The 26,385-nt window shown below is 37.5% G+C and overlaps 1 protein-coding gene across 2 annotated transcripts in view; it reads left to right on the forward strand.

The window, feature by feature from the left end:
• The window catches only part of LOC139671057 (uncharacterized), a 285,587-nt gene that overhangs the window by 140,188 nt on the left and 119,014 nt on the right, over nt 1-26,385 (forward strand). For both annotated transcript variants that reach the window (XM_071553278.1, XM_071553279.1), the window contains exons 6-9: nt 5,624-5,710; nt 8,325-8,408; nt 13,254-13,423; nt 26,025-26,110. In XM_071553278.1, the coding sequence (XP_071409379.1) occupies nt 5,624-5,710; nt 8,325-8,408; nt 13,254-13,423; nt 26,025-26,110 (427 nt within the window). The remainder of the gene's footprint in view (nt 1-5,623; nt 5,711-8,324; nt 8,409-13,253; nt 13,424-26,024; nt 26,111-26,385) is intronic.

The following is a 26,385-nucleotide window of genomic DNA, read 5'->3' on the forward strand; positions in this document are numbered from 1 at the left end:
AAGGTAGGGCGAGAAGAATTGTGAAGAATGGATGCATTTTGTAATTGGGAAATACTTTTCCAGCAAAGGACTGAATATATATTTTTAAGGCTAATTTATTACACTCGGAAATTGTTTGCTTTGTAGTAGTGCTGTCAGATCCTCAAAATTTGGCAAGTTCCCTCACTGGCATAGAGTGGGACCAGCCAAGCCTGTCAGCCTGGGAGCACTCAGTATCCATTTTCCCCATTGACGTGTGTCACATTATCTAATGGTGTTCCTAAATGAACTCCGTCATCAGTAAATCTTTTTCTCACGCCTTCAACCAACAGCGTGTCCCCAGGAATAGTAGCAGGTCTCACACTGGCATCCCTTGGCACAGTGCCCTCTGTTGCCTGCAGGAAAAAACCCCAACCTAAAACCAAACGAAAACAACAGAAAAAACCCCTCCACCACAAAACCTGAATTTCCATGCTGTACTTTTTCTTAAGCAGCAGTCAAGGTGGTAAGTCCTCCAGGAGTGGAGTAGGCATAAAAACTGGTGGGTGCCATGAGCACGTGGTATTTTCAAGGGTCGGGGCAGGCACAGCACAGTCTGTGCTGCTCAGGAACAGCCCCTTTGCCAGCATCATGTCAAAGCTGACTAGTGAGTTTATTCAAGGCTTGCAATATAAACATAGGACACAGTTATCTGATTTACTCATTACCTACAGTCTCCGCTGAGGATAAGGAAAATGACATGTGATCCCTTTAAAACTTTTTATAAATTGAGAAGTTGCCTGATGTTAGTAGTGTATAACAAGCTGTGTTTTTAAGATAAAATCTATTTTCCAGTCACTTGCTTAATGCTCTTTGGTTTGAGGATGCCATTACCATGTGACTTTTAATTGAATACTTCTTGGTATTCATGAGAATTTGAAGCTCTATTTAAAACTCTACTACCTTCCCATAGATTTGGCAATCTGGAATAAAGTTGCACTCCTCAGGAATGTTATTTTAGATCTACAATAGAAAATCTTTATCTATACTTACATTATAAACAACAATAATGTTAAATAATAATCTAAAAGAGCAGAAGTGTTTAAATTAAGGCGTTCCATATTTTTTTGGCTGATCTAGGTTATATAGATTTAATTAAAGGTATTTGTAATGAAAATGAGCTGACGTAAATGTGACAAATATCATGTTTCAGTAATGGCAAAAGCCCAAACTGAAAGTATAACTTCTGGTTAACTCATAATAATTCCTTTTTTCTCTTCCCAAAAAGAGAATGGAGACCTAACATTGCTTTTTAGACTAGATATCATTTCATAATGTTCCACAAGGCTACAGTTTTATTTTAACATCTTCATAACATTTAGATCTAAATAAATCTAGTAGCGCAAAGTTTTGGAATAAAAACTCATAATGTTTTCTTTTGAAAGTTTCAAACTTACTTACATCATTTTCCACTTTTAAATCATTCTTTATGTGAAGGAAGAACTGATAAATTCACTGGAAACCAAAACAGGTTTTCACTGTGCAAGAGCTCTTGCTATTTATGAAGTTTTAGTTGATGATTTTTGGTTTTCTTTAATTCTGCATTCTGTGAAGTTGTTTCTGTTTTGTTTGTTTGTTTGTTTGTTTTTAAGTGGAAGGCTTCATGCTTCTTTCTTATTATTTAGTTCTTTTGAATGATCTTTCTAAGGTTTTTTATAGATTTTTTTCAAAGTACACAATAGAAGCAAAGGTCTGTATCTGCAAAGAAGCAACTTGAAGAGATCAAACTTTATCAATGTAGGTACTGAATCATGAAAACAGGTGAACAGGAGTGCTAGGCATATGATCTACCATGACTTGAAGAAAGGGTGAGTGAAGTTGGAAATGTGGGAGGTGAGACCCTTGTTTTCACTTTCTTTTAATCCCAAGTCTTAGATCTTGCTGGCCAGGTTGAGGTGGGCACCTCTCTTTGATGGGATTCAAGTCTGGCCCCCAGGTGCTCCTTTGGCTCTCATAAAGAAACCCAGAAATATGTGAGTACAGAACCTTGAGTTTGGGCTGCCCAAAGGGCCAAATTTGCTAAATAAAATGGCAAGTATCTCTTGGGAAATCAGTTCTGTTGAATGGAGACAATGAGTTCCCTAATAGGAATTGCTATTGAAATCAATGCTTTAAGACCAGTGTGGGAAAGCAGGACTACTCTTTTCCATTCCCAGCTGTGTCACTGTGTTTCAAAAGCACTTTGGGTCAGAATGCTTTCTCAGACTGGAATTTCACCTTTCCAAAATGCCTTTGTCTTATAGCACCTTATACAAAAGGCTTTTATGAGTTGCCTTAGTAATGCCCTACCAAGTCACTGGTAGACATGTGTTGACCATACTGCTGTTTGAAAAGGGGCTTGTTACATAGCAAGGCAAGTTTGTGCAGACCATAATCTGTGTACTGTATTCTATAGAAAGGTGATTTATGCCAAATTCTTTGTATTCTTTCATCCTGAAGATCCAGCATCACTCAGAAAATAAGCATCAGTAATTATTCCTTATTCAAGCTTTTAAGAATCAGTCACTTGGCTATTAATAACTCCTTAACTCTTACATTGGTTGAGAGACAAATCCAACTGAGTTTTGTCTATTCTTTTATTAAACTTAACCCCCAAATCAATAGTATAATATGAATGGAATAATTGCCTGTTATTGAAATTCCATGCCATGTATTTGTTGTGTAACTGATACAGACTACCTGATCTCTTTGTGGAGTAGAAGATCCTGTAGAAATGCAGCTTAAACATGCTTTTCCTATGTAGTAGTCTCAGGACATAGACTGCATAATTGACTACAGACATCTTAGTTTAAAAGGCAACTTTTAAGTTTCATCCAGTCCTAGTAATACGTGTACAGTCCCATGGGCTGCATCCAAGGATTATGATAGTTTTATTAGCAACTCCTCTTTCTTTAATTAAACTGTATAAATTCCCACCTGGTCACTGTTGTGCCAACACCTTTCTTTCCATTTTTATTTTAACTTATAGATGATCTGTGGTTTCACACTTCACTTCTGATTTCCTGAATTATCCATCGCATTTTCTACATGAAATAACACAACTTTGAGGGGTCAATGGGACTTCAAATTCAGTTAATGGGTTTGAGAAAACCTCTGGGTCAAAGTAAAGACCTAACTTCTAAAGTTGGCCAAGTCTTTTCAGCAGCAGGTATTCAAAGTAACTCGCTCTGTGAAAGCACCAAGCTATATACTGCTGTTAAAAATACATACAAGCAAGCTCTGTATTAACATTTACTGTGTTTATACCAAAAAACAAAGTGATATGAATTCCTTAGTGTACTGTTAATTTACATGTTATACACTTTCAAATATTTCCAAAAGCAAATGTGAAATGATTAGTAATCCATTCACATGCTCACAAAATGTTATTAGCAAAATGCCTTGGGCAGTATGTTATGTTGACTAAAATTGATAATTTTGTATTTAAAAACTAAAGCAGTTCCCACTGCCCCTGATAAATTTTAGGGCCTTCTCAGAGCCCAGACCTTCTGGTCACACCAGTTTTCAAGGTATGTATTGAGCTGAGGGGGAAAAAAGAGTAAAAAACCCACCAACAGCAACCCACACCCACCCAGAGAAGAGACCTACGGTTTGCAGTGGTTTCAGCTCTTCTTAAAGCCTCATGAAAATTCTTATATGGAGTCCTGTGGTTTAAAATGTCCTTTTATTTATAAAACCACCATAAGGAGGTGAGTCTGGTGTTTGCCACTCATTCTGCTTGTGTGGGTTTTAAAGTGTGTACGTTGAACTGAAGAAATCAAGCCTGGTGGTTCTTTTTACTTCTACAAAACTGTCTGTATCCAGCTGCATATGGTTCTGACAGATACAAAGCCTTGGACAAAATATCTCATGCTCCTCAAAGTGTTGAGGTTGTTCTTTTTTTTAAAAGAAGACCAAAGAGCGAGCTATTTAATGGTATATGTCAATGTATCTCTATTTGAATAATGGTTTCCATGCCTTCCAGCCTCAAATATAACATGACATTTCCTCCTAAATGCCAATTATTCTGTCCAGAAGAGTTGTCCCAAAGTCTAGTCCTCAAACTTTCACACTAGACTGACATGGGATGTTAAAATTCAATAAAAGCTGTTGGGATGGTAAGACTATGCAAAAAACCTGTGTAAGAGCTGAGTATTGTTTGTATGGATGCAACATACTTTCCAGCAATTTACATTTACAGTTATGAAGTAATTGAATAGAGAAATGCATCATCATTTTCTTTCTTAGCACATAGGTGAATTATTTTACCAACATATCAAGGGGTGTTCATATAACATCACAGTGCTTTGTGCTAGAGAAAAACAATTACAGTGAATAAGGTAGAATGGCTCTGTTATTGCAGTACATAAGACTTTGATTACATACTGCCAAGATTCATACCAGCCTAGTAGTTGTTGACAGATAAAGTAACAAAAATGAAACTCATTTATTTTTTCTTTATTGAGACCTCAAGGTAAAGCAAATTTTCAGTTCTTGTACTTACTACATTGAAGGAACAGAGACTGACAGTCAAAATGTGCCAGCGCAGAAATATAAATTAAACCTAGTTTCATATCAAAGTTTCATTTAGTCCCTGCAAAGGAGCTGCTGCTTGTATTATTTTTGATCCTAAAACAAATACACTGTAGATGACCATAGTGCATCTAGGATGAATTAACCCCCTTATACATTTAACTTTTATGTATTTGCCAGGATATAGATCAATGTCGATTCAAGCAATTTAAAAACCTGTTATGGAATTAATTATTTTACTCTTTTTTTTCTGTTTAATAATATTTTACTGTGCTTGCAAACCAGTGAACATGTGGATGGTTTTAACAGCATAGAATTTTTGCTGAAGAAAAGATATATTTTGAGGAAAAAGTTCATTATCCCTCCTTGTGTAAGAAAAATTCTCCTGGCTTCTATCACCAGTTCCTCTAGGCAACTAGATGCTGCATTATTTCTTGGTAATTCTCACAAATGACTTTTGGGTAAATTTTCTATTTTCTAAAGAGCAGAAAAATTAGCTGTTGAACTAGAAAGTGCTGAAATGATTTGGTTTATCCCATCAAAATCTTGGATTAGTTACCTAGTCCAACTAAACGTAATTGCTATTCAGATTAATGAGGCAGTGTCCTGGTATCTCCTCTGTAATTAAACACTTCTCTGGTTGGATACAGTATTAAAGATGCACCAGACGTTGAAACCTCAGTGGTGAAATTTAAAACTGTTGCAACTGGAGGGGTCAGCTGTGAAGCACAAATTCCTCTGCAGTATGGATAATTCACTTATACTATGTGTTTCAAGAATAATTTGGCTTATGTTGGGGATGCTGAATTTTTAAAAATTTTTCTTATCTTCCTGTCATCTAAATTTGAGAATTTTTTCTCATTAGTTCCTCAGCAAAAGTAACATAAAGTGCACTTGTTTCCAGAATTACCTTTCCTGACCTTTCACAAGAAGATAATTGCAGTACCAGTAGGCTTAGAGGACTTGTTAAAAAAATTAAGCTTGTAAAGTAGCAAAAAATGCCCCTTTGCTTGCTGGTGTCGATTTCAAAATTAACATTTTAGTTCATGTGCTTCTAATAATCGCTGACCCTTACTTCATGTGCTTTCCACAGGAAATGAATACAGCAGAAATTACTTTGACCCGTTGATGGATGAGGAAATAAACCCAAGGCAGTGTGGGATGGAGGTCAGTGAAGAAGGTGAGGCAGAATTAAGTATGTAATTTTGGTGTCAGAATATTCTTTTCCATTCATGAAAATGAGGTGACAGAGATCACATATGCAGTTCTATTTAAATATTGAGGTTTACAATTTAAATTCTAAGCCTTAACTGCCCTGAACAGGATAGGCAGTATACATAGTCTTTGATCAAGGACAGTGAGTTAATGGGTGGGTAAAAATAAGACTGAGCTGTATTCACTCTGCTTGTAGAGTAAAATGAAGCACGATCCAGGAGTATTGTCTACACCACGTTCTCTTTAACTAATGAAATTAATCTAGAACTAAGTGCTAAGCTGTAACTTTTTCACAACCTTGTTCCCAAAGTCCTCCTTGGAGAGCAATTTTATTACAGAGTTGAATGTGTGTTGGCCTAATAGAAGGAAATCCCAGAGTCTGAAAAGTGCTTTTTTGGTTTTCTTTTTCCTGGTTTGGTCGAGGTGTTTAGCTGTGCTGTCTGGGGATGGTAGCGATGAGTGGTAGGGTGTGACACTGCAGAGCTGGAAGAACAGAAGTTATGCATAGGTATGAAAGAGATTAACCAGAAGGTATTGTCTAGCAGAGGAAATTCTCTCTGCTGCCATGGCTTTTAGAGGAAAAAGGGTGGGAACGGGCCTGCCTGAATTTGCATGGACTTGGGTAAGAACATCATCATGGTAATGAAGTGCTTAGCTCTGCACTGAGTGCTTTGGCCCAGCTCCTGTTATTAAGCACTAACAGCCCTATAGCACGCAAGATCCAGTTCTCCTGTGCTTATTTAGACTTCAGAGACTCTCTAGATGTGCAGATGTAGTCAGATCTAAACAAAAAAAGTTATCTAAGAGTCTCAAAGCTGTTCACTTCTGAAATTCATGAGAAACTTTGAGTTTATATGGAGATTTTATATGTAGACAATGACTTGTGTAACTGAAAACCGTAGCCTCTAATCAGTAAATTGAATTTCTGTGTTCTTATGAAAAAAAAATCAGGGTTTATCCAGACTGAATTACATCTAATCCCAAAAATTTCCCTGTTTATTTTGTAGTACAGTAGCATCATACCTTGGAAGTCAACTTCTGGCTCAGAGTTTTTAAATGAAAGATTTATTTTCCTGTTGGTCTTGCATTAGTTCATCTTATTAATAGGTTTTATAAGTCAAGATCTGCTTCATAACCAGAAAATGAAAAAGAGGTTAAATTTTTATATCTACATGTGTGCCTAAAATCATGGATGGACATAGTGGTGACACAAGGGATATATGGAAGTACAGTTCTCATTGGGAGAAAATGTTCTCTTGACTGTGTTGAAGTGGTTAAGTGATACACTTAAATGTTGATTTTGTATTGTGTGGTGGAGATTTTAATCTATTTATTTATTTAAAAATCCGGAACAGAAGAAGGCTCTTAGAAAGTCCATTGCATTCTGGGTTTTGGAGTGGAGAGGTGGTTTTAGGCAATTGCATGTCATGTTAAACCTGGACATCCATGTGTGAACAGCTGTCTGGTGGTCCTCCCTTTTCTCCCTGGCAAAAATGGCACTCATATGTTTGGATAGCACTTGCTTATTAAAAGCCTATTAGCAACAGTACTAGCCTCAGGTTTGTTGTGTTGATCTCTCTAGAGCAGTTATAATGCTGTATTTACCAACACCTCTGACAAGAGTGAGTCTTCTGCCTTGAAGGTGTGCAAAAGCTGCCTGGACAAGGTCCTGAGCAACTTGTCTCTTGGTGTCTGTTTGAGCAAGGGCAGCTGGGCTAGATGAACTCCAGAGGTGGCTTCCCACCTTAACCAGTCTGATTTGGTGGCACTCACAAACCAGACTCACTGTTTGTCTTCCTTTAAGGGAAAAGGAAGGTGTTAAATAAATGGAACTACATTTATATGCAGTCAATGGAGATAAAAGGATGGTCAGAACTACTTTGTCTTCTCCAAACTGGATACCCTAATTATCTCATCTCTCCAGCTAGCAGCTTGTCACAAGCAAGAGCTAAAACCAAAAAATGTTGAAGAAATCAGGGCACACTTTAAAGCTACACTCTTCTTAGGGCTTAAGAAAGTCAGGCCCAATGCCCAAAGAGAATATCTGCTGAAAAGCAAATCTTCAGCCACTAACTCTTCTTTAATGGGTTATTCTGTGAATATTAAGATATTGACAGTTACCTTTTCTACCTTTGATAAATTAGCTTTGTTCTGGAAATTTGTCTAATTTGATAATGCTCTAAGATCAAAAATTTTCTGAAATCACACTAGAACAGAAATTAGGTATTTTGATTTTCATCAAGAGTCAAATAGAATTCATCTGACCATTTGAATATAAATAATCATTTCAACTACACTGTTAAGCAGAATTAATAAACCAGTTTTAGTCCAGATCAGCATATAATACTGCTCGTCATTTAAAAGTATGTGATTATATGTATTTTATTTTAAATTGTCTTTCATAGAGGTGACTATAATTTTATTCTGAGGTATGAAAGTAACACTGTGAAAACTATCTTTAAATGTCAAATGGCTTTCTGGCTTTTGCATTTTCTATCTTGTGTTTAGTATAAAACATTGTTTCCTGAAATAATACTGGAAGAAACATTAGCTGTTTCACTGTTGTTTTTTTTTTTAAGATCCTGTGAAATTTGATGAGCAAATCCTGTACTCTAAACTGATGAAGCTTCTGGATGAAGAAATCAAGATGTTGGACTTCCAAGGTAAATAACAAAATCAATTGCATAAGGAAAAATAAAGCTCTTTTGAGTCTGCATGTGGGGATGAGAGCGGGTAATCCATGCCCTTGAACTCAGAAGTCAAAGGGATGCTTATTTTAATGCAAGGCTGTAAAGTCTCTTTCTCCAAATGTTTTTGTTTTGAGCCATGTTTATGTGGTTTTAAGTGGCATGCTTTCTCTAGATTACTTCAGTGCATATTGAATTCCACACTTAGGAAAGAAGACTGGAAATATTGCTCATGTGCTCAAATCTAGAAAACTAAATTCTTATTTAAGGTGTTAAATGGGTGGGCCATTTGTCAGATGGATGGGTCACATCACACTGTTTAAGGTTGCCTAAATAAGGATTTACACTGACAGATGAGTAGGAAAATATTTTCTCTGATGTTAGAAAATACAAATTGATGTTCCATCTACAGTAAAAACCATGCAGCACAGGAGAAGAGATCTCTTCAACTCAAGCCAACAGCCTTACTTTGACCTCACTTAGTTTTACAGGCATTATTTAAACCTAGTTTATTAAGGAGACTGCTACCATTAAAGCCTTTATACAAGGTCCACGTCTACTCCTCTCCTCTGGTTCATCCTAGAAGTGACATTTGTACAAGGCCTAGCTCAGACCTGCTCTTATATGTTGCATGTCCCCCTTCTCCTTTTTCAGCAGACATCTTTGTGCAAAAGTATTTTCTCTTCTTTGTATCTGTATGAGGTTTTCTGTTGTATTGTAGCAATACTGTCAGAGAGATTAAGCAGGTGGTTGCACTGGAGCTCCACAAGCTGCAACATGTTTTATGACTATGTAGTTTATAAACAACTTTACTCTAGAAGAGGTAAAAATTTTCATTTATCTGGGGTTGAAAAATCTCTTGAACTGGCATTGGTCATACCAGTAACATCTTTGAAACCCATTTTGCCTCATCTTAAATTCAATGAAGAAAAAAGTGCAACCATCACAACTAAATTCACGCAGAAAGTTTAAGCAAAACCTTTTTACAGCTTACTAGCAAGCTGTCTGTTTTCCTATGTTAACATAGAGCTCCACATTGCTGAGAAATATTATAGCAGTGCTGCAGGTTGATTGTTACTTTTATTACATAACAACATAGATGAAAATAAAATCATGTTTGGCTGTGAAGTCAACATTATTTCTCTGTGAAAGATTGACATTGGGTGTCTGTCTATGGCACTTAGGTAGTCTCAGTCTATCAGTATTTATAATATTTCATATTCATCAATAGATTTATAATCAAAATAATGCTGTATGGTTAAGGACAATGTCCTGATATTAGAAAAATTGCACTTTGGAAACTGTTGTCTTTCCTTTGACTCCAGAAGGGTCTTGGACAAGTGACTTAGACTTGACCATTGGTTTTTGAGTGGCTAAAGGGAAGGGGCAAGCAAATGCATTAGTGTGCATGTCTCACACTCCATCAGAGCCCTCTGTGTAGGCATTAGGGCACCAGGTTGGGGAGGCATTGCAGACCACTGGTGTGTGTCTCAAGTGGTGCCTCAGTGCTTTTAGGAGTGCTAAAATGGGTACCAGACCTAGTTCTGTGGGTGAAGCTGCACACCATTCTAGCTGATTTTTTTGCTTTTCTTTGCTTGGGTAAATAAAATCCAGAAAAGAGAAAGATTTTCCTGAGGAAGGGAGGTTTGTGCACTTTCCACCTCTGTGTGTATATAACAGGGTGTACTTATTTTTGCCTGTGTGTGTTTTTCCCCCTCACAATTTTTGAACTTGTTTTTCACCTCCAAATCTTTTTTTAACAGAGAGAGTCACAGGTATGATTTCCCTACCAGTTTTATGGAAGTGGGCAGTTGAGCAGAGAAGACAAGCATTATTAATGCCTCCACTGAGGGAAAAGCTAATATGGGCGTTTGACCCTTATTAGACATCATAAAATCCATATAAAACTAGGATTCATTTGGTTCCACTCTTAGAGAACTGCTTCATTTCTTCATTTGACCACTGAGCTGAAAAATCACATAGTCCTACAATCCTAATTAATAGATGATCCCCAAAGAAAAGGAAAGAACATGCCTCAGAATTTATAAAATTGTATATTTAAAGCATTTTGCCACTGAGTAGCCTGTTGGTCACTATTGTAGTACATTATAAGGCAATTCAAAAGGCGACATTGGTTATTTGTTTTTAAAGATGGAGAATGTATTTTTTTACCTAGTGATAAAATCTCTCAGTGTAAGATCGTGATTCATGCACATCTTAAATGATGCAAGGTGAAGTAATTTCTATTATATTGTTCTTTGACAAGAGCTGAAAAACTGAAGTCTCATGTTTTATAGTATTTTAGTTGTCTGAAAATTATGTATGAGCTTTTAGCAATGAATTTCAGATACAATCTATACACAGAGTTTTAGAACCAGGTAGCCAAAATTCTTGTTCAATGTAGAGTTTATAGCAATTTTATGTGTTCAAACCCATGCTGAGGTGGAGTCTGTTGCTGAACCTACCCTTTAAATTATCATCTCAGTATATCTCAGACCACTGCTGTCTGATGGACAAAGTCAGGAGTAAATGAAGTTTCAAGCAGCCAAGCTAATACCGGAGAGATTGTTTTAATTACAGCACAGCATCTGCAGATACAGCCTGTGCTGAGGAGAAGTGATTTAAACTAAAGCAAAGTATGACTCGCACTGTTAAGTGCAACTGAGGCAATGAAAAGTTTTGATGCCCATGCTAACGGCTTGAAAAGTAGCAAGTTTTAAATTAATCAACCTATGAATGAATTTCCTCATAAATTTTCAGCCATCTCATTCTGTGTATACAAAGTAGTAGATTTTTTTTAACTCTTTGGCTACTTTTGTAGAGCGATGAGTTGGTTGCTTTGTTTTAGTCAAGTATTGCCCTGGGGCATCAGCTCGAGCCTCCAGTCTGTGGGTCAGTTCAAGCAAGGACCAACCTGATGCTGACCAAGCCGCTGTGGAAGGAGTAGAGTAGCTGAACTAACCCTGCTCTCTCGCTGTTTCTGACTCTGGCAAATGAACAGTTTTTCCAACTGTGCTTAAATAAGCATATGTATCAAATGTTTTTCAAATCTAAATCATAATATATCTCTGTATTTTTAGCAGTTGCTTTCCTTGAAAAGGCTTTTGAAGGTTCTGACTCTCGTGCTCTTTTTCCATGAAACTTTTATTAATAAGCCCAGTGTCTTCCACCAAAACTGAGTTTATTTGATATAATTTCTCACAAAATAAGAAATGCAAAAAAGAAAAAAAGGATATTTTGATGAATTGCTTTATGGTCATCTTTCTGAACCAAATGAGTTTATTCTGTTTTGATGTATAAGGACTATGATTGTACACCCAGAGAACCCTGAGATAGGATTCTACTGACTTTCCTGGATGTAAACTTGTACCACTCCTGTGAAAGCAGTAAAGCAACTGATTTATACCAGCTGAGCATATGGCTTGTTGTGTATAATGCAGCATTGAGGGGAACAAGACATGCTCCATCCTCTGCTTTTGGCAATGTTTCTTTTTCCAGTGCTTCCTGGGTTTTCTCTCTCTAGCCAAACCCTTAATTTTACAGTAAATTTAAATGTAAATATTGTTTTGTTTTTGCTGTTAATAGTGTAGGTCAAATCACTTTTCATTAGGCTTGTAAAACGCTACATGAAGAGATGTATACCCTAAGGTAATGGTTTGGGTTGTTTATATCTACTGTACACTTCCCCCAACATGATTTTGAATTGTATCCTGTTGTAATTAAATAAAAACCCCACCCTACTTCCTGTGTGTTGGTGGCACCGAGGTGATTTAAGTACTCAGGAGGCTCAACAATTAAAGCCATTTAACAATGAGTACAGAGCAAAACTGAAAATGTTAATAGCCTTAGTTTTATCTTTCCTTTTCTGGTCTTCATTAGAGAATGAAAGACTTCAAAGGGGAATGAGAAAAAAATTCCTCTTTTAACTGCTTTCATGTCGTAGGATGGACAAAGAGAAGTAAATAAGTAGATATGGCAAATTCTCAAAGAGATAGGCAGAGAGAACTATAAAAGCTTTAACACAAAAATATGAAGCAAGAAAGATAGATGTGGACAATCTTATGCCTGTCATTTTTAGTGATGCTAAAGTCTAGAAATAAACAAGATAGTTGTTATTATTTATGGCCCAAACTAGCATTAGTACTGTAGCACATATCAATGAGAAGGTCATTTTTTTTTAATGAAGCATGATAATTAAATTGAAGGAAGGACAAAGATTCTCTTTAAGACTGACTTTATGAATAAGTTTTATTTTTATTTATGTGTGACATGTACCCCTTGTTTTTGCATATGTCATTGCATATGCATATAAAATCAGAGGAATAACATGGGTGAGAGCAGAACCAGACCCACTTGACTAGGCAGGAGCTGCATGGACAGACATAGGACAGGAATACAATCATTTGGGGTGACTTGATAGAAAATGAAATGCTTGATGTGGCTCCACCTAAAACTCCCATTCAATAGCAGTTATTACTCCTCTTCCTCAGCAGTGAAAGCCAAAGTTGTCCCTTTAAGATTTTCAGGGGAGCAAAACACCCTTAGAAATGTAGACCATGCCTTTTAAAAAGCATTTAAGGAACAAACTGAATGTGCTATAATTGTACCTGTATGCAGATGTTGCACTTGAGAACAGTTTTCCTGGTACTAGCACTTGACACCCACCAGTTGTTTTACTAATGCTATTTATTACTGTACAATTTAGGGCATGAATTGTTGTCTTAAAATGTTGGTGGGCCAAACATATTAACTGAGAAGGTACTAACCAGTGAATGAACTCCCATTTGCTAAGATATAATCTGCCACTTTTATTTCAAGCAGCCCCTGTCATCAGTGAAGATTTTCCAGACTCTGTGATGCCTGTCAGCTCCAGTAAGGCATGTGACCTTCACAGGGAGCTTGAAGATGAAGAGATTCCTTCATATATTGAACAGTTTGAGAGAGATGTTCAAGATGACATAATTCTGCTTGGCAGCTTTTCACTGGAACAGGTCAGAGTTAAGAACTATAAGACAATTTCATTGCTTGCTTCATAACATGATGCTGGCTTGTTAACCTTGTACACCCCAATTCTGTTTCTCTGCCTGGTGATACACATATTGAAAGAGGAAAAGATAACCACTTTCTTTGGCATGCTTTATGTGACTAGCACTTTGCTAAGCTAACAGCAGGACCTTTATCTTTGTCTCCATTTCAATGTGAATAAAAATAGATTGCCTTAGTTGCTTCTTTCCTAAATAGTCAAGTATCTCTGACTGCTCTGTAGTAATATTGCAATTGAGTTTCAATCAAGAGACTGAGCTTAGGACATTTCTCTCTGCCAGATTTAACAGAGGCTTATTCATCTCTCAGTAGTAAGTTCGAACTGGAGCTCAGGGAGGATTTATGTAACAATGTTCATTGTACAGAGGATAAGATTATGCCCCAATTATAATGCTGTTATGTTTTTCAGGGTGGCAAAGGTTTCTAAGGTTTTCTTGTTGTCATTTCATAGAGTAAAGAGACAGGGTTGGGATTGTATTGACAATGGCACAAGTTTTCAGGGCTGAAATGATACTTGTGGACATCTAACTACCGTTTGTCCCTTTGAAAAATCTCATATTAAGACCAGAGGAGAGGATGAGAGATTAATTGATAAATCTATCACTTTTAATTAGCAACATGAGAACAGCTCCCTGGCTCGGATGGGCTTAAAATAGGTTATCCAGTGAATGATGGTGATCTAAGCTTTCTTTTATTTTCAGAGGAAGTTTTTAGATTGGGGTTTTTTTTTCACTGCAGGACTAAACCTTATAATTGCCTTTGCATGTTGGTGGGAGACACAATTCTCTTACTGCTTTCCTCTAAATCCTGAAGCTATATTTCATTCCTTTAGACATTTTCATAGCTATATGCACCATGCATGGAAGGGGGTATGGGTAATATTGTTCAGGGAACATGAAATAGGAGAGAAGCATGAGGGAAAAGGACACATGATACTAAGAGCCTCATCTGCCTCAAGGGACTGGTGGGGTATGAACCTGAGAATAGGATGAGTGCTACACCTTTCCAGAAGGTTGAGAATTCACCCTTTAACTATATTCGAGCTATTCAGTTGCCCCCAAAGCTTTATGAGGCTCTGGCCTTAAGGAGCACAATAGACATGTCAATGCTTTGCTTACACTCTGTCCCAACTTGGTCACTCTGAGGCTGATCATCTTAGCTGGAGTCTTTTTGGAGCTGTGCAGTGAAGTTTTGTTTCCTAGATAGAAGCAATCTCTCTGGTTGTCACAAAACATTCTGTTTTTTAACTAACAACTACATATGGGTATTGACATGTAATACAAGACAATACTGCTTTTTTTCCTTATATTATTCCAGAAGAAAGTAAATCCTCATTTAGTGTGATTGATTGAGTTGGTCTACCATGTGCATTCAGAGGGGAACTCGACATTTTATACTGCAAGGAAGAGGTCTTGAATGCCTGTGCTTTCTCTCCATTTTTCTCACACACCTCTAACTTCAGTTCATGCCCTGATAAGGAATTTAGTCACACCAACATGGTATCAGCTGTCATATCTGCATTCTGCAAAGCAGAGTGTAAGAAGAGGACCACTGCAAAATCTGTATTGTCTTCTAGATCAGTGATCTATACATCCATAGAAATGGTGCATTCAGCCCCTCTGAATGGAAAAAGGAAGAGGTGACATAGGAAGTAGAGACTGCAAAGACGTCTAACAATAATGTGTGAGCTAATTCTTGTTTAATTGATCTTCTTTATTCTTTAATGCACATCTTTACACTTTGATCTGTGGCAATACCCCTGGAGCATTGCAGTGTTGATGCCTTTCCCCAGCACCTACAGGTTCAGTGTTAGACTGTTGCCATGGTCTTCAGAATCTGTTCCTGCCATCTTTGGGATACTTTCAGCTTTTGTTGCTTGAATGTGTGTTTATTGGTTTGTAAATGTCTAATTTTCTGCATGGCATTTACTTCCTCTTCAGTAGAAAAAACCTTCCCTTCTCTCTGCAGGTTTAGTGAGTAGCAGATGTACTTTAGCCAGCATAATTTATGATTAGTTAATTTAATCTGCCATAATGACATAAAGTGAGCCTGAAACAAGCTTCTATCAATTTTGCCATTAGAGGTAGCATAATATTTTCAAATGTCTACAAAACTGAGTAATTAACCCTTGGGCTGAGTGAAGGAGTCTAACAGACATCTCTCTCACATTCCTTTGCTTTGACAAAATGCAAAGAAAACATGGGAGCCCAAGGGTTAAAAATGACAAGTGAGAGTTTATAGTACATGAGACTGGTTTTAAAAGTGAGGCTGAGAAACACATTTGAGTTTCTGCAGTTTCTTTTTAATCTGCCAAAAATTCTCTCCAATGAGGCATTTGATTTACGCTGGAACTTTGATGGCAGCATTGGCATGAAGAGGATATATCAACTATGTGTCCCTTAGTTCAATGTTTTTCTTCTCTGCTCTGTAGCATTAAAAAAAAAAAAGGATGGCTTTTGTTTAAACTGTATCTTGGTGCATGAGATTACTATGATTCAAAGTTCTGGAAGAGCGAATGCACTTCTCAAGATAGTATTTTTTTAAAAAGGTTTTACACTGGATTTTAGCTCTGGAACTTAAGGCTGTATTGTTTCTTACTTCATGTCCTGTTTTGTAAATGCAAAGCTGAGAGTCGTGGTTGGTAAGAACTACATAAAGAGAGATCGGATAGATTCTTGTAAAGAAAGCATTAAGCAGATGTCAATGTTCTGCTAACAAACACATTAAAGAATATTGAATTTGGAAAGCAGTGCTGTTTCTTGTGGCCTGCCATGTAGGTCTAAGGATTTCAAAAGCCCCAGTGACATTTGTTTTCAATAAAGAAAAATAAACTCTGTTGCAGGAAAAATCATAACTTTGGGACTGTGTTGTGGTAGAAACTGAGCAGGTACAACAAAGGCTGGCTATGCAGAGTGCCACAGAAAACCATCTGTCATGAGACAATGCAGGGGCACATGCTGATGTGGAGAACTTGATCATACAGAGCAGAGAAATATGGATGGAAAGACCTGACAAAATGCTGACTTAACATGTTTGATTAAAGATGAGATGCTCTCAAAACAGAAGACTGCTGAGGATGAAGCAAACACTGTTGATTGGGGTGAGACTGCACTTGATGGGCTTTCGGCAACATAATTTTCTTATACACTAACTTAAATGCCATGTTAAAATATTAAGTCCAGGATTTTCATCTGTTTCTGAATTGAGAAAATAGAAGTGACTACTCAGTTTCATGTAGATTTTCTCAGAAAAAATTAATAATGGGGTGACTGGAAGGATCAGCATTGCCCCAGAATTCAAGAACACCTTTCCTGTTTGGCCATTCTTCCTGCAACTTGGTCAGAACTTTTTACTAAGGATAATTTCTTCACAGCCCCCATCTCTCTCTACAGGTTTCAGATGCAAGATTTAGTCCTGTGTGCAGGGCACAGCAACTTGCAGGACTTGATCATCACAACTGTATATTCAGTTTTGATCCATGACCTCAATGTGTTGCACTTTACTTTCAGAGGCTCTTGAGTAATAGTTTTGCTTTTCAGTACCAGCAGTTGAGTTATAGTAGTAAGTAATGAGCTATTTGTTGCAGGTGGATAGCAATAAAATGTTGTCTTTCATCAAAAGATTTACCTTTTGGTTAAACAAAGGTTAATGCCTCAGGGTATTAGGCCTAATACCCTTACAGAGTCATTATCATCAGTGCTCTGACTCCTTGCCAAGTCAGAGATCAATTTATATGATGATGGAGTGATCAGTTTTCCTTTGGTTAATGGTGGATAGCACATGGTTAAAATTTGGTACTGAGTTGGATGATAAATTTGCTCTCCAATCCCAAATTTAAACAGTGGGATCAGACCTCAGTGATACCAAACACCAATGCACATTTACTTGTATGTTCTACCCCATTGGGTAATACTGTCATAGAATCATATCACAGAATGGTTTGGGTTGAAAGAGAACTTAGACTGTTTATATCCTGATAGCACCTCCAGACCTCCCCTCATCAAAGCTGTAGCCTGCTACGCATTGTACAATCCATTCAGATAATTCTTCATGAGTATTATCCTTGTAGGAATATATACACTTAAGAGCAAATGCAGAGTCCAAGGTTACTTTTGAATGTGAGTTTTCCTCAGCGAAACCGGACTACTTTTTGGCATTTGCCAGTATTTTAAACAACTGTTATGTGCAAACGTCTTGTAGTTTTTTGTTGTTGTAGGCTTTTGACTGGTTGGGGGTTTTTTTTCTTCTTCTTCTTCTTTTTTTTCCCCTTTTTCTTTTTCCCTGAGAATTACAGGTCAAGAATACAGAAGCTGGCAATGTTTCATTTACACCATGCCTTAAAAGTAGGTGATTTCATTTTAGGTAAACTACCTATATGTTACACTCATCATCTGAGTGTCAAAGCATCCCTACAGTCAGTTAGTATAATGGTTTCCATTTCATTTGAGTGGCACAGTAGGAATTATGGGTATCTACTATAGCATCTAATTTTCTTTTGAAATCTATCATTAGGTTAAACTCATCCAATTCATTACAGTTCTACCAGCTAGTCTGTTCTTGGAGTGGTGGAAAAAATATTTCATTGATATCTACATTTGAGGGGAAAAAACACAAGGTGAACTTCCCAAAGGTTGAGATATTTGGCTTCTGTCCCTTGGACTTCTGATGTCCTGATTACTGAGTGTCCATGGCCCTCAGAGGTGGGTCAGCACACATCCAGCAAAACCAAAGCCTGATGAAGATGCCAGTACATGTAGCTATGGGACTTCTTCACCCTGTAAGTTGGCATCCTGAGATTTCTAAATATTTTTATTCTACCAGAGTTGCTCATGCTTCCTCAGTGGAATCCTGGGAACCCTCCAAATTTCTAACCCTGATATCTTCAGGACACTCAGATATACACCTGGTGTTTTTTAAGAAGTTTTTTTTCCATGGAAATTAATGTCACCATAAACAGAACTGTTGAAAAGATGTTTTATATATTTGTAAATAGTCTGTCACTGTGTTGCCACAATACCCACAACATTGACATAGCTGGTCTTTTAACTTGTAAGTCCTTTTTGATTGCTTTTTTCGGGGGTTATATGGATTTTTAGTTAAGTAAATATTTAAAGGGAAATAATGAAAATCTTCTATATTTCTTATGTTTTTCACTAAAAATGAGTTCACTTAATTTTTACTGCATTCTTTCACACTTGAAGATCAGAGGGGCAATTAAGCAACTGAAGTAATTCTTGATATTCTATTGAACTGGAACAATGAATCCTGCAGCTACTGTAAATGATGATTCTGCATTTGCTGCTGCTTAAGGTAATCTGACTGGTCAGCTCTCTGGCTCATTATCCTAATATAAACTCCAGTAAGGAAGTCCATTTCTATGGTTCAATAAACAGAGGGAATTGGAGAGATTCTTCAAAGAGAATCAGTGATTGCCAATTCCTGGTGAAGTTTCAGTGACTTCATCACATACTGACCACCTGTTAAAAGAAACAGAACTCAGATGAGGACTGTAAGCAAAAAGAGTTTATTACTGATGAATAGCACAAACATACTAAAAATAAATACAATGAAAACAAACTTTTATTTTATCATGTGTTCTTCAGAATTAATTTTTTTGCCCGCCAGGGTTGTTTTATTTGTATTTTTAGTACATATGGAGCCAAACAGTACTCTCAAGGGTAGCTAAGCCTACTGTTCAATAGTTTTTATGATAGGGGACTCCTTAGCAGCATTAATAGATTATACAGATTTTGAGCTGCAGATAAAGGAATTGCTCTAAATGCTGAATGATTCACTCCTGCAGTCTTACAGCAGAGCTGAATTTGTCGAGTGGAACCTAAATTGTATGGTACTTTTTCTCTTTACTTCATAGAACAGATAAATTCAGATGGGGAAGAACCAGACCTTTGGAGTCTGTCTGGTCTAACCTCCTGCTCATGAGGTTATATTGGGCTTTCAGAGTACAATCTGACTTTCTAAGGACTTTGGAGTTGTTCACATCAGTGAAAAAAAAAATCATTAGGCATGGCAACTTATCATTGCCACTATTGAATTTAAGACTATCATACGGTAAACTGGATTTAGAGTGTATTTTTTCCTCTCTGTAATTTTCATATACTAATTTTAAGTGACTAGCTCTTTTAATTATAAAGTGTTCAAATATGTCTGCACACTTGAAACAGGAGGTGATGTGAAAGCCAGTACAAATTGAAGTTATTGGGTAAAGTTAGAGTCTGTGCTTTTTGATTACAATTATAATGGAGACAAATTTGTGAAGTTATGTTTTCTTGATAGTACGAAAAAAGAACAGGGACTCAGAAAGATGAAATAGATTGTAACCTCAGACCTGAACATGATTGGGGGGGGGGGGGGGGGGTGGCTATAACAAGAAAATTAGTTATTATGACTCAAGTTTTCCCTATCTGCAAAACAGACCTAAAATTAGATGCCTACTTTGAGGAAGGGTAAGAGGATTAAAGGAGTAAAGTTTCATGAGGGACTTTGAAAATAATAAAAACATTCTGTGCTGACATTGACAAACATTTTTAAATTGAGGAAGAATGAGGGAAAACCACAAAAAAAGTCTCAGTATTTCCGATCGGTATTTCCTTTCAGTTTCCCTTCAGTTGCTTGTGTCCTGATTTGCTGTCAGTATGCAGAAAGTCGAAAAAGATTGTAAAATGCTGAAGTTCATTACATGGCTTATGAACTCTTTTTCTTTTTCATTGTTAATATAAACTATTCATTTTAGATCTAGAGATTGGCATAGTTCACTTTGGTTTTCCCTGGCATTACTTGTGCTATGTGAGTTTATACTGGATGGAATGTGTTCCCTAATAAAATGTAGTGAGCATCTTCCATTTATATCTTGTTAACATGTTGCATTATATCTTACTATTTAGACTAAAATCACAGGAATCTTCTTACTATCTGGTGATTTCTAGGCTAATCTGGAGACATTTGAACTTTCAGAACTTTGAGAGGCTAACAGATTTCTGATTAAAATCTCTTTATCAATGGCAAGTGCCATTTCAGCTTTGCATATTTTCAGTGCTCGGCTGTGGTTGTCAGACATTGTGATAAATGGCCTTTTATACATGTGCAACACTCCAGATTTAGATGAGGACATCAAAGCTTTATAACCTTGAAGCTACATTTTCTCATCAGAAGTAGCAGCTGCTGGCTCTGAAGAAACTGCAGGTGATGCCTCTGTGAGAACAGTAAGACAGAAATGAGAAGACTTAGTTCTCTGTTTTGAGGCTGGAAAGGGAAAATCTCAGTTTTGCAGAAGTTGGGTAGCTCTGCAGCAGGCATCCCTTTAGAGTTTTCTCAGTGCATCTTAAGCAAAGTGATTCAGGTTCTTTTAATTCATTAGTAATGTAATCTTGGATCAAAATCCTGAGTGAAAACACCTCTGAGTTTTGGGGAAATTCAGGTCCTTGTTTATAACACTTACTTTACAGCTGGATCTAGTTTCCATATCTGTTCAAAATTAGTGTCTTTGATATATATGTCTTATAAAAGCATCCACCTTGGTAGCAGAATACTGCCTTCCTGTGTTGACTGGTAGCTGAGTCTTTACTGCATTGTTAGAGATAATGCAGTGCCTTACAAATTTATCAAAATGATCAGCCTATAATGTTGTCACTAAATGTATCAGTATTACTCAGTGTAATAAGGCTGTAGCATGACTAAAGTAAATCTCACTTTGTGTTCTGCAGTTTTAAAAGTAGGTCTGAGTTCTGTTATAAAACACTCAGTTTTCTAAGTCTTTAATTTTATTCTTATGAACAGTAAATTAATTTTCTGTTTGGAACAAAAGTCGTCGGGGGATTTGCTTTGTTGCTTTTTCTCTTTAAAAAACGTCTGAGAGTTTGTGGCACTTTTTTAGGCAGAGTGCACATCAATAATACTACCATGTGTCCAGGGTTTGGCACAACTTTACTTTTGGGTTTGTGGCCATCTCCATAAGGTCATGCAAAATTCAACAGGCAATGGCTAGTGGAATTTTTAGAGCAGGCCTATCCTGCTATTGGAGTCTTTACTTTCCATGAACCTACCTCCCAATGCCCCTCTTCCCCATGATCTCTCTATAGTTAACATGGAGAGGGTAAAGCTCTCAAAAATTCACTTGCCTGAAAAGAATGCTTTTCTTGCAATAATTTTGTTCTCCCTCATCTCAATTTGTTATTCATTTTTTACTTATTTTGTAGTATACAATGCATTAGATGTTGAAGTCACTGGGACTGAATCTCCACACAACAGTCAGACTGAAAGGAGAATTAGGTGCCATCAGTGGGACCACGGACATCGGTTTTCTTTCTAGTTCTGCTGACACTTTGCTTGATAAGCTATCCCATCTGTAAAAGTGGAAGGGACACGATTTTCATTGCTAAATTTTTTTTTTAGGGTGCAGAGATGGAAATTCTAGGTCAAAGCTTTTATTTGGGCATCTATTTACAGCTAAAAGGACTGCACTATCTGCTCTGTGATGTATCCATGCGGTATTTCCAGGAGTGGAATGAAGGGGAAGCACCAGCATCCTCTGCATGTGGGATCCCTGTGGGCAGTGGGAGGCTGCTGGAGACCCCACTAGTGATGTCTCCATGCTGCCTTTGCTGTGCCCTGTCCTGGTGAGGAGGATTTGAGGGAAGATGGACCCCCACAGCATTCCTTGCAGGGAATGTGATTTCATCAGGGCCAGTGCTCCACTGCCTGTTACAAATTACAATGGGGCAAGTACCTCACCAGAAGGTTGTAATACCAGTACTAGGACTGACCAAAAAGGTGTGTGGCTTAATATGTTCCCTAAATGCTCCCTTTTTTTTCTAAACAATATAAAATTTTCCAATTTATTTTTTGTTTCAAGCTTTTCTGAAATTTGTCGGCTTTTTTTTTTTTTTTTAAAGAGGAAAGAAAAGTTGGACAGGGTTTTGTTTAATTTTTTTCCAAATTCAAAAGTACAATGCAACCAAGTCTTGCCACTTGCGTAGTTTCATATTGAAAATATCCAGCTAGCAGTGATTAATAGTATTGAGTCAGGTTCTTGTCTTTGTAGAAACAATACGCACCATTGTGCATGCCTAGGCTGAGCCCAAACTGAAAGACCTTTTTCAAGTACTGGTCTTGATCATGCTCTCTGAAATCAGCAGATAGGTCATTTGTGTAATTAAGCCTCAAGACAGCTGATGAAGAAACCAAAAAAGATGTGTGAAGGAGCTGGCTTGCAGCTAAAGCAGTGGCTGGTATCAGGATGGGGGGTAGGACAAAGTGGTGCCGTGACTGAGCTCTTCTGCCTTCAAAAAACATCCCACTTTTTCCAGTCCCTCTTCCAGACGAGCTCTGAAGGCTGTCCAGCGGTTCACTGATTTTAGCCCATTACATTCTGAAGGGGGCCTCAATGTCTACACAGACTTGAAGCTAAACCACATTTCATGCCTTCTTGTTGGGAACGCCCATTGTCCACAATGGGTCGTTGTTACAGTCTAGACAATGGCGTGATGAGAAACAAGTGCCTGCTCTGTGTGTGAAGGTATAGGCCATTGAGAAAAAGCACTTGGTTTATTCCCCTAAACCTCTGATTCAAGAGATGTTGCAGCAACGACTATTCCATATTTTTTAAAAAAAATAATTATATGGGCTGTTCTGTTCTTGAAAACTTACACATTTTTTTCCCCTCTATTAAATTACTTCCTGGTGATGGAAATGTCTGGGAATTTTTTTTTTCCTACTGCATCTCCTTTCCTTTAGCTTGCACACCCCTGAGGTAATTAGTGTAGGTTAAAATTTACATAACTGACTTTGGGGTTTTGCAAATAAGAAAGATGGAAATTTATTCAAGGTGGTGAATAATTCATTTTAAAGCAAGTTTCCTGGTTTTTTAATCATGTAGAAGATGTATTACAGACTCATAGAGGTTTTCTGAATAGGACCCTAAGCACTGAATTTTTGATATATTTTTTTTCTTAATATAGGTAAAGAAATATTAACCATGACTCATTGCACTTTTCCTGTTCAGTAAGATTTGAATAAACTTAACAAATTTATTAGGTAGATGATAGAGCTTTTTAAAAATTATCATGACACACTGTGACAAATATTTTGCTAGGATCCAGAAGAAATAGTTTTAAATCATACTCCCATTGCCACTTCAGAGGCAGCAATGGAAAACAGTGCAGTTAATACAGAGAAACCCAATTCTTATTTTCTTTTGAATATTCATTAATTAATTAAGATTAGAAAGATAAACAAGGGGATTGGACAGATGTGGGAGTCTGGTAATAAAATAATTTTTTCTTTAAAAATACTTCTCTCCTACTCCCTCAGTGTAAGCCTGGAGTGGTAATGTTGTAATAATATGGCTAGTTGATATTTTATGTGAAGTGAGTTTTCTATTCCATCTTATTTCTTAATCTAAGTGCCCACCTCAAAAATTGCATTCACAGGCATCACCAAGATCTGCATCCAGGAGAATCATTGTGAACCAAGCCCTCCTCCTACTTTCTGATCTTTAGCTTTAACTGCCTCAGCCCAAAACTTGAAACCCCTTTCCATACACCAGCAGACTCTGGAAACACCTGAAAACCTGAAATCTTTCAGTTGATAGTTTTTTTCATTAAACCTTCTCAGAGACTTTGAGTTCTGTTGATGGGTGCCCTCCCAAATGCCCCAGCCATGGCAGCCTGGTGCCTACATCTCACAGGAGTGATGAAATTTGCTGCTTGGTCTTGGTTGCCACCAGGATGAGTTTCCTAGACCTGAGAGAGCATAGGAATAACTCACCCTTGCTCTTGACATGTTCCTTGGTGACTGCAGCCCTCACTGGACTGTGGGAAGCTTCAGGTCGGTTTGATGGCTCCAACCAGCCACCAGCTCTGCTGGAGCAGAACTCCAGAGCTGAGCCAATTTCCAGTCCTTCCTGGGAAAGCTGGCAGAGGTGGTAACTCACCAGGCTGGGGGGAAAAAAATCATTGCCAGTGTTTGTGGGGATGGGAGAAGAACAGATCCTGCTCCAGATAGTCCTAGTGAATTTTAGCCAAATGCTGTCCAGGAGCAGGAGAGATTGATTCCTATTAATGGAGGAGCAGTGGTGAAGGAAGCATTGCCCATGGCACACCTGCCATATGGAGAGCTGGAATGTCTTGCTTGGAGCTAGTTGGTTTGCATCACCTTTGTAATCATGTATGTGTGATACCTGACCTGGAGGATTTACTGCATCCATCTGAGGATCTCTCCTGCGACTACCAACAAATCCCACTGTTGTTTAAGGCAACCATGTTGTCTCTGCTTTAATTTTACAGGGTTAAAAAAGTTATGTTAAAAGCTACATGCACAGGCTTTTTGTTGTTTTTGTCTGTTTTTACATTCTGACATTTTTAGTATTGGAAATAAATAGGATGCTTTGCCTTAGTCTTCGGCAGAGATTCCCAAGTTTCCTTGAAAACTGCCAGAAATTTATGAAAATATAGAGAATTGGAAGAAAGGAGAGAGTTTAACTGCCAGATACAGAGTCTCTGATGCAGAATGTTTCTCCATTGACTATTATATTTTCTCGCTATGAAAAGGATTTTTTGCCTTTGAGGCTTGATGGGAGGAGAAGCGGAGCATAATTTTACACTGTATAGATGCCTGTATAGGGTATAAAATAGGAAACCTTCTTATGTATTGGTCGTGTTATATTTACATTTTGTCAGTCTCAGGAACACCAGTAGAAGATTTGGACATCAGAAATGTCCTTGAATGTTCAGCAGGATCTCTGAACAGTGCAGGTTAGGGAGAAGAATTCTGTTTTCGTAAGTGTACATGAGTGTATGGTTATTGTTTCGAGTTTTTCACACAGAACACAGTCTAATAGATGTGGGTGCTAGCTTCTCAATGGAATGACTTTTTCAGCTTGATGGGCAAAGGTAAAGTAACTTCAGAGCCTTCAGCTTCATGCTGGAGAGCTCAGAGCTGTCTGGGTAGAGGATTGCTTATGTGCGTTGGCCTCCTACACGTTGCAATCTCTGAAGGTGTTAGTCCCTCTTACCAAGCATTTGAAAACAATCTCTGTGAGACAGGGTATCAAGATTTGGAGTGAATTTAAAGCAAGACAAGTTGTGGAAGGTTCTGGGCTCTCTGGTCTGTGCCTAACTGCTTTGTGTGTCATATTTTGTGTGTGTTTACAGACACACTTGCACATGCATGAACTTATGTATGCCTGTGTATGACTATGTGATTAGGTGTTGTATAAATAAGGACTGTAGGGCACTACCATGTGCAAATATATATAGTACAAAAAAGCTTTTAAAGCAAGGTGAGAGCTCAGTTTCTTGTGGAAATAATGCAGTAAATATGGAAAAACATATGGAAAAAGGTTATGGAAAAAATAATGAAATAAAGTAATGATGACTAAAATTCCTCATTGTTTTTGAAAGCCTTCAACCAGAGGACCTGAGGCAAACCTTTGGAAAATTGCACATTTATGGCTTTTATTTCCATGTTCTTTCTGTACATTTGAAACAAATTCTGATTTTTTGTCTTTTTCTTTTTTGCATGTGGGACTCAAAGCACCACAAGAAAGTTTTTCACCACAAGGAAGTTTCTCACCACAAGAAACAAAAGTGGAGAGCCAGGATTCACGAACTCCTTCAAAGGTATGTCAGATAAGGGCTACTTTGTATTTCTATCTAATGGGCTTTCCTTCTAAAGATCTTTCAGTGCTTTACAGATGTTAACAAACGGAACTTCTCCCAAACAAAGACCTCAGGCTTAGAAAAATTAAGTCTGTGGATTTGAAAGAGGTCTCTGTTTTGGATTACCTCCATTTTTGGGTACTCAGCTTGGACTATAATTTTTAAGTGCTACACACAGTGCACTTCAAAAGATGACCAAATGTCTTCTCCTATCATTTTTCATCTTTGTCCCCGAA

This window comes from Pithys albifrons, chromosome 4 (genome assembly GCF_047495875.1).
Source record: "Pithys albifrons albifrons isolate INPA30051 chromosome 4, PitAlb_v1, whole genome shotgun sequence".
Taxonomy (NCBI): domain Eukaryota; kingdom Metazoa; phylum Chordata; class Aves; order Passeriformes; family Thamnophilidae; genus Pithys; species Pithys albifrons.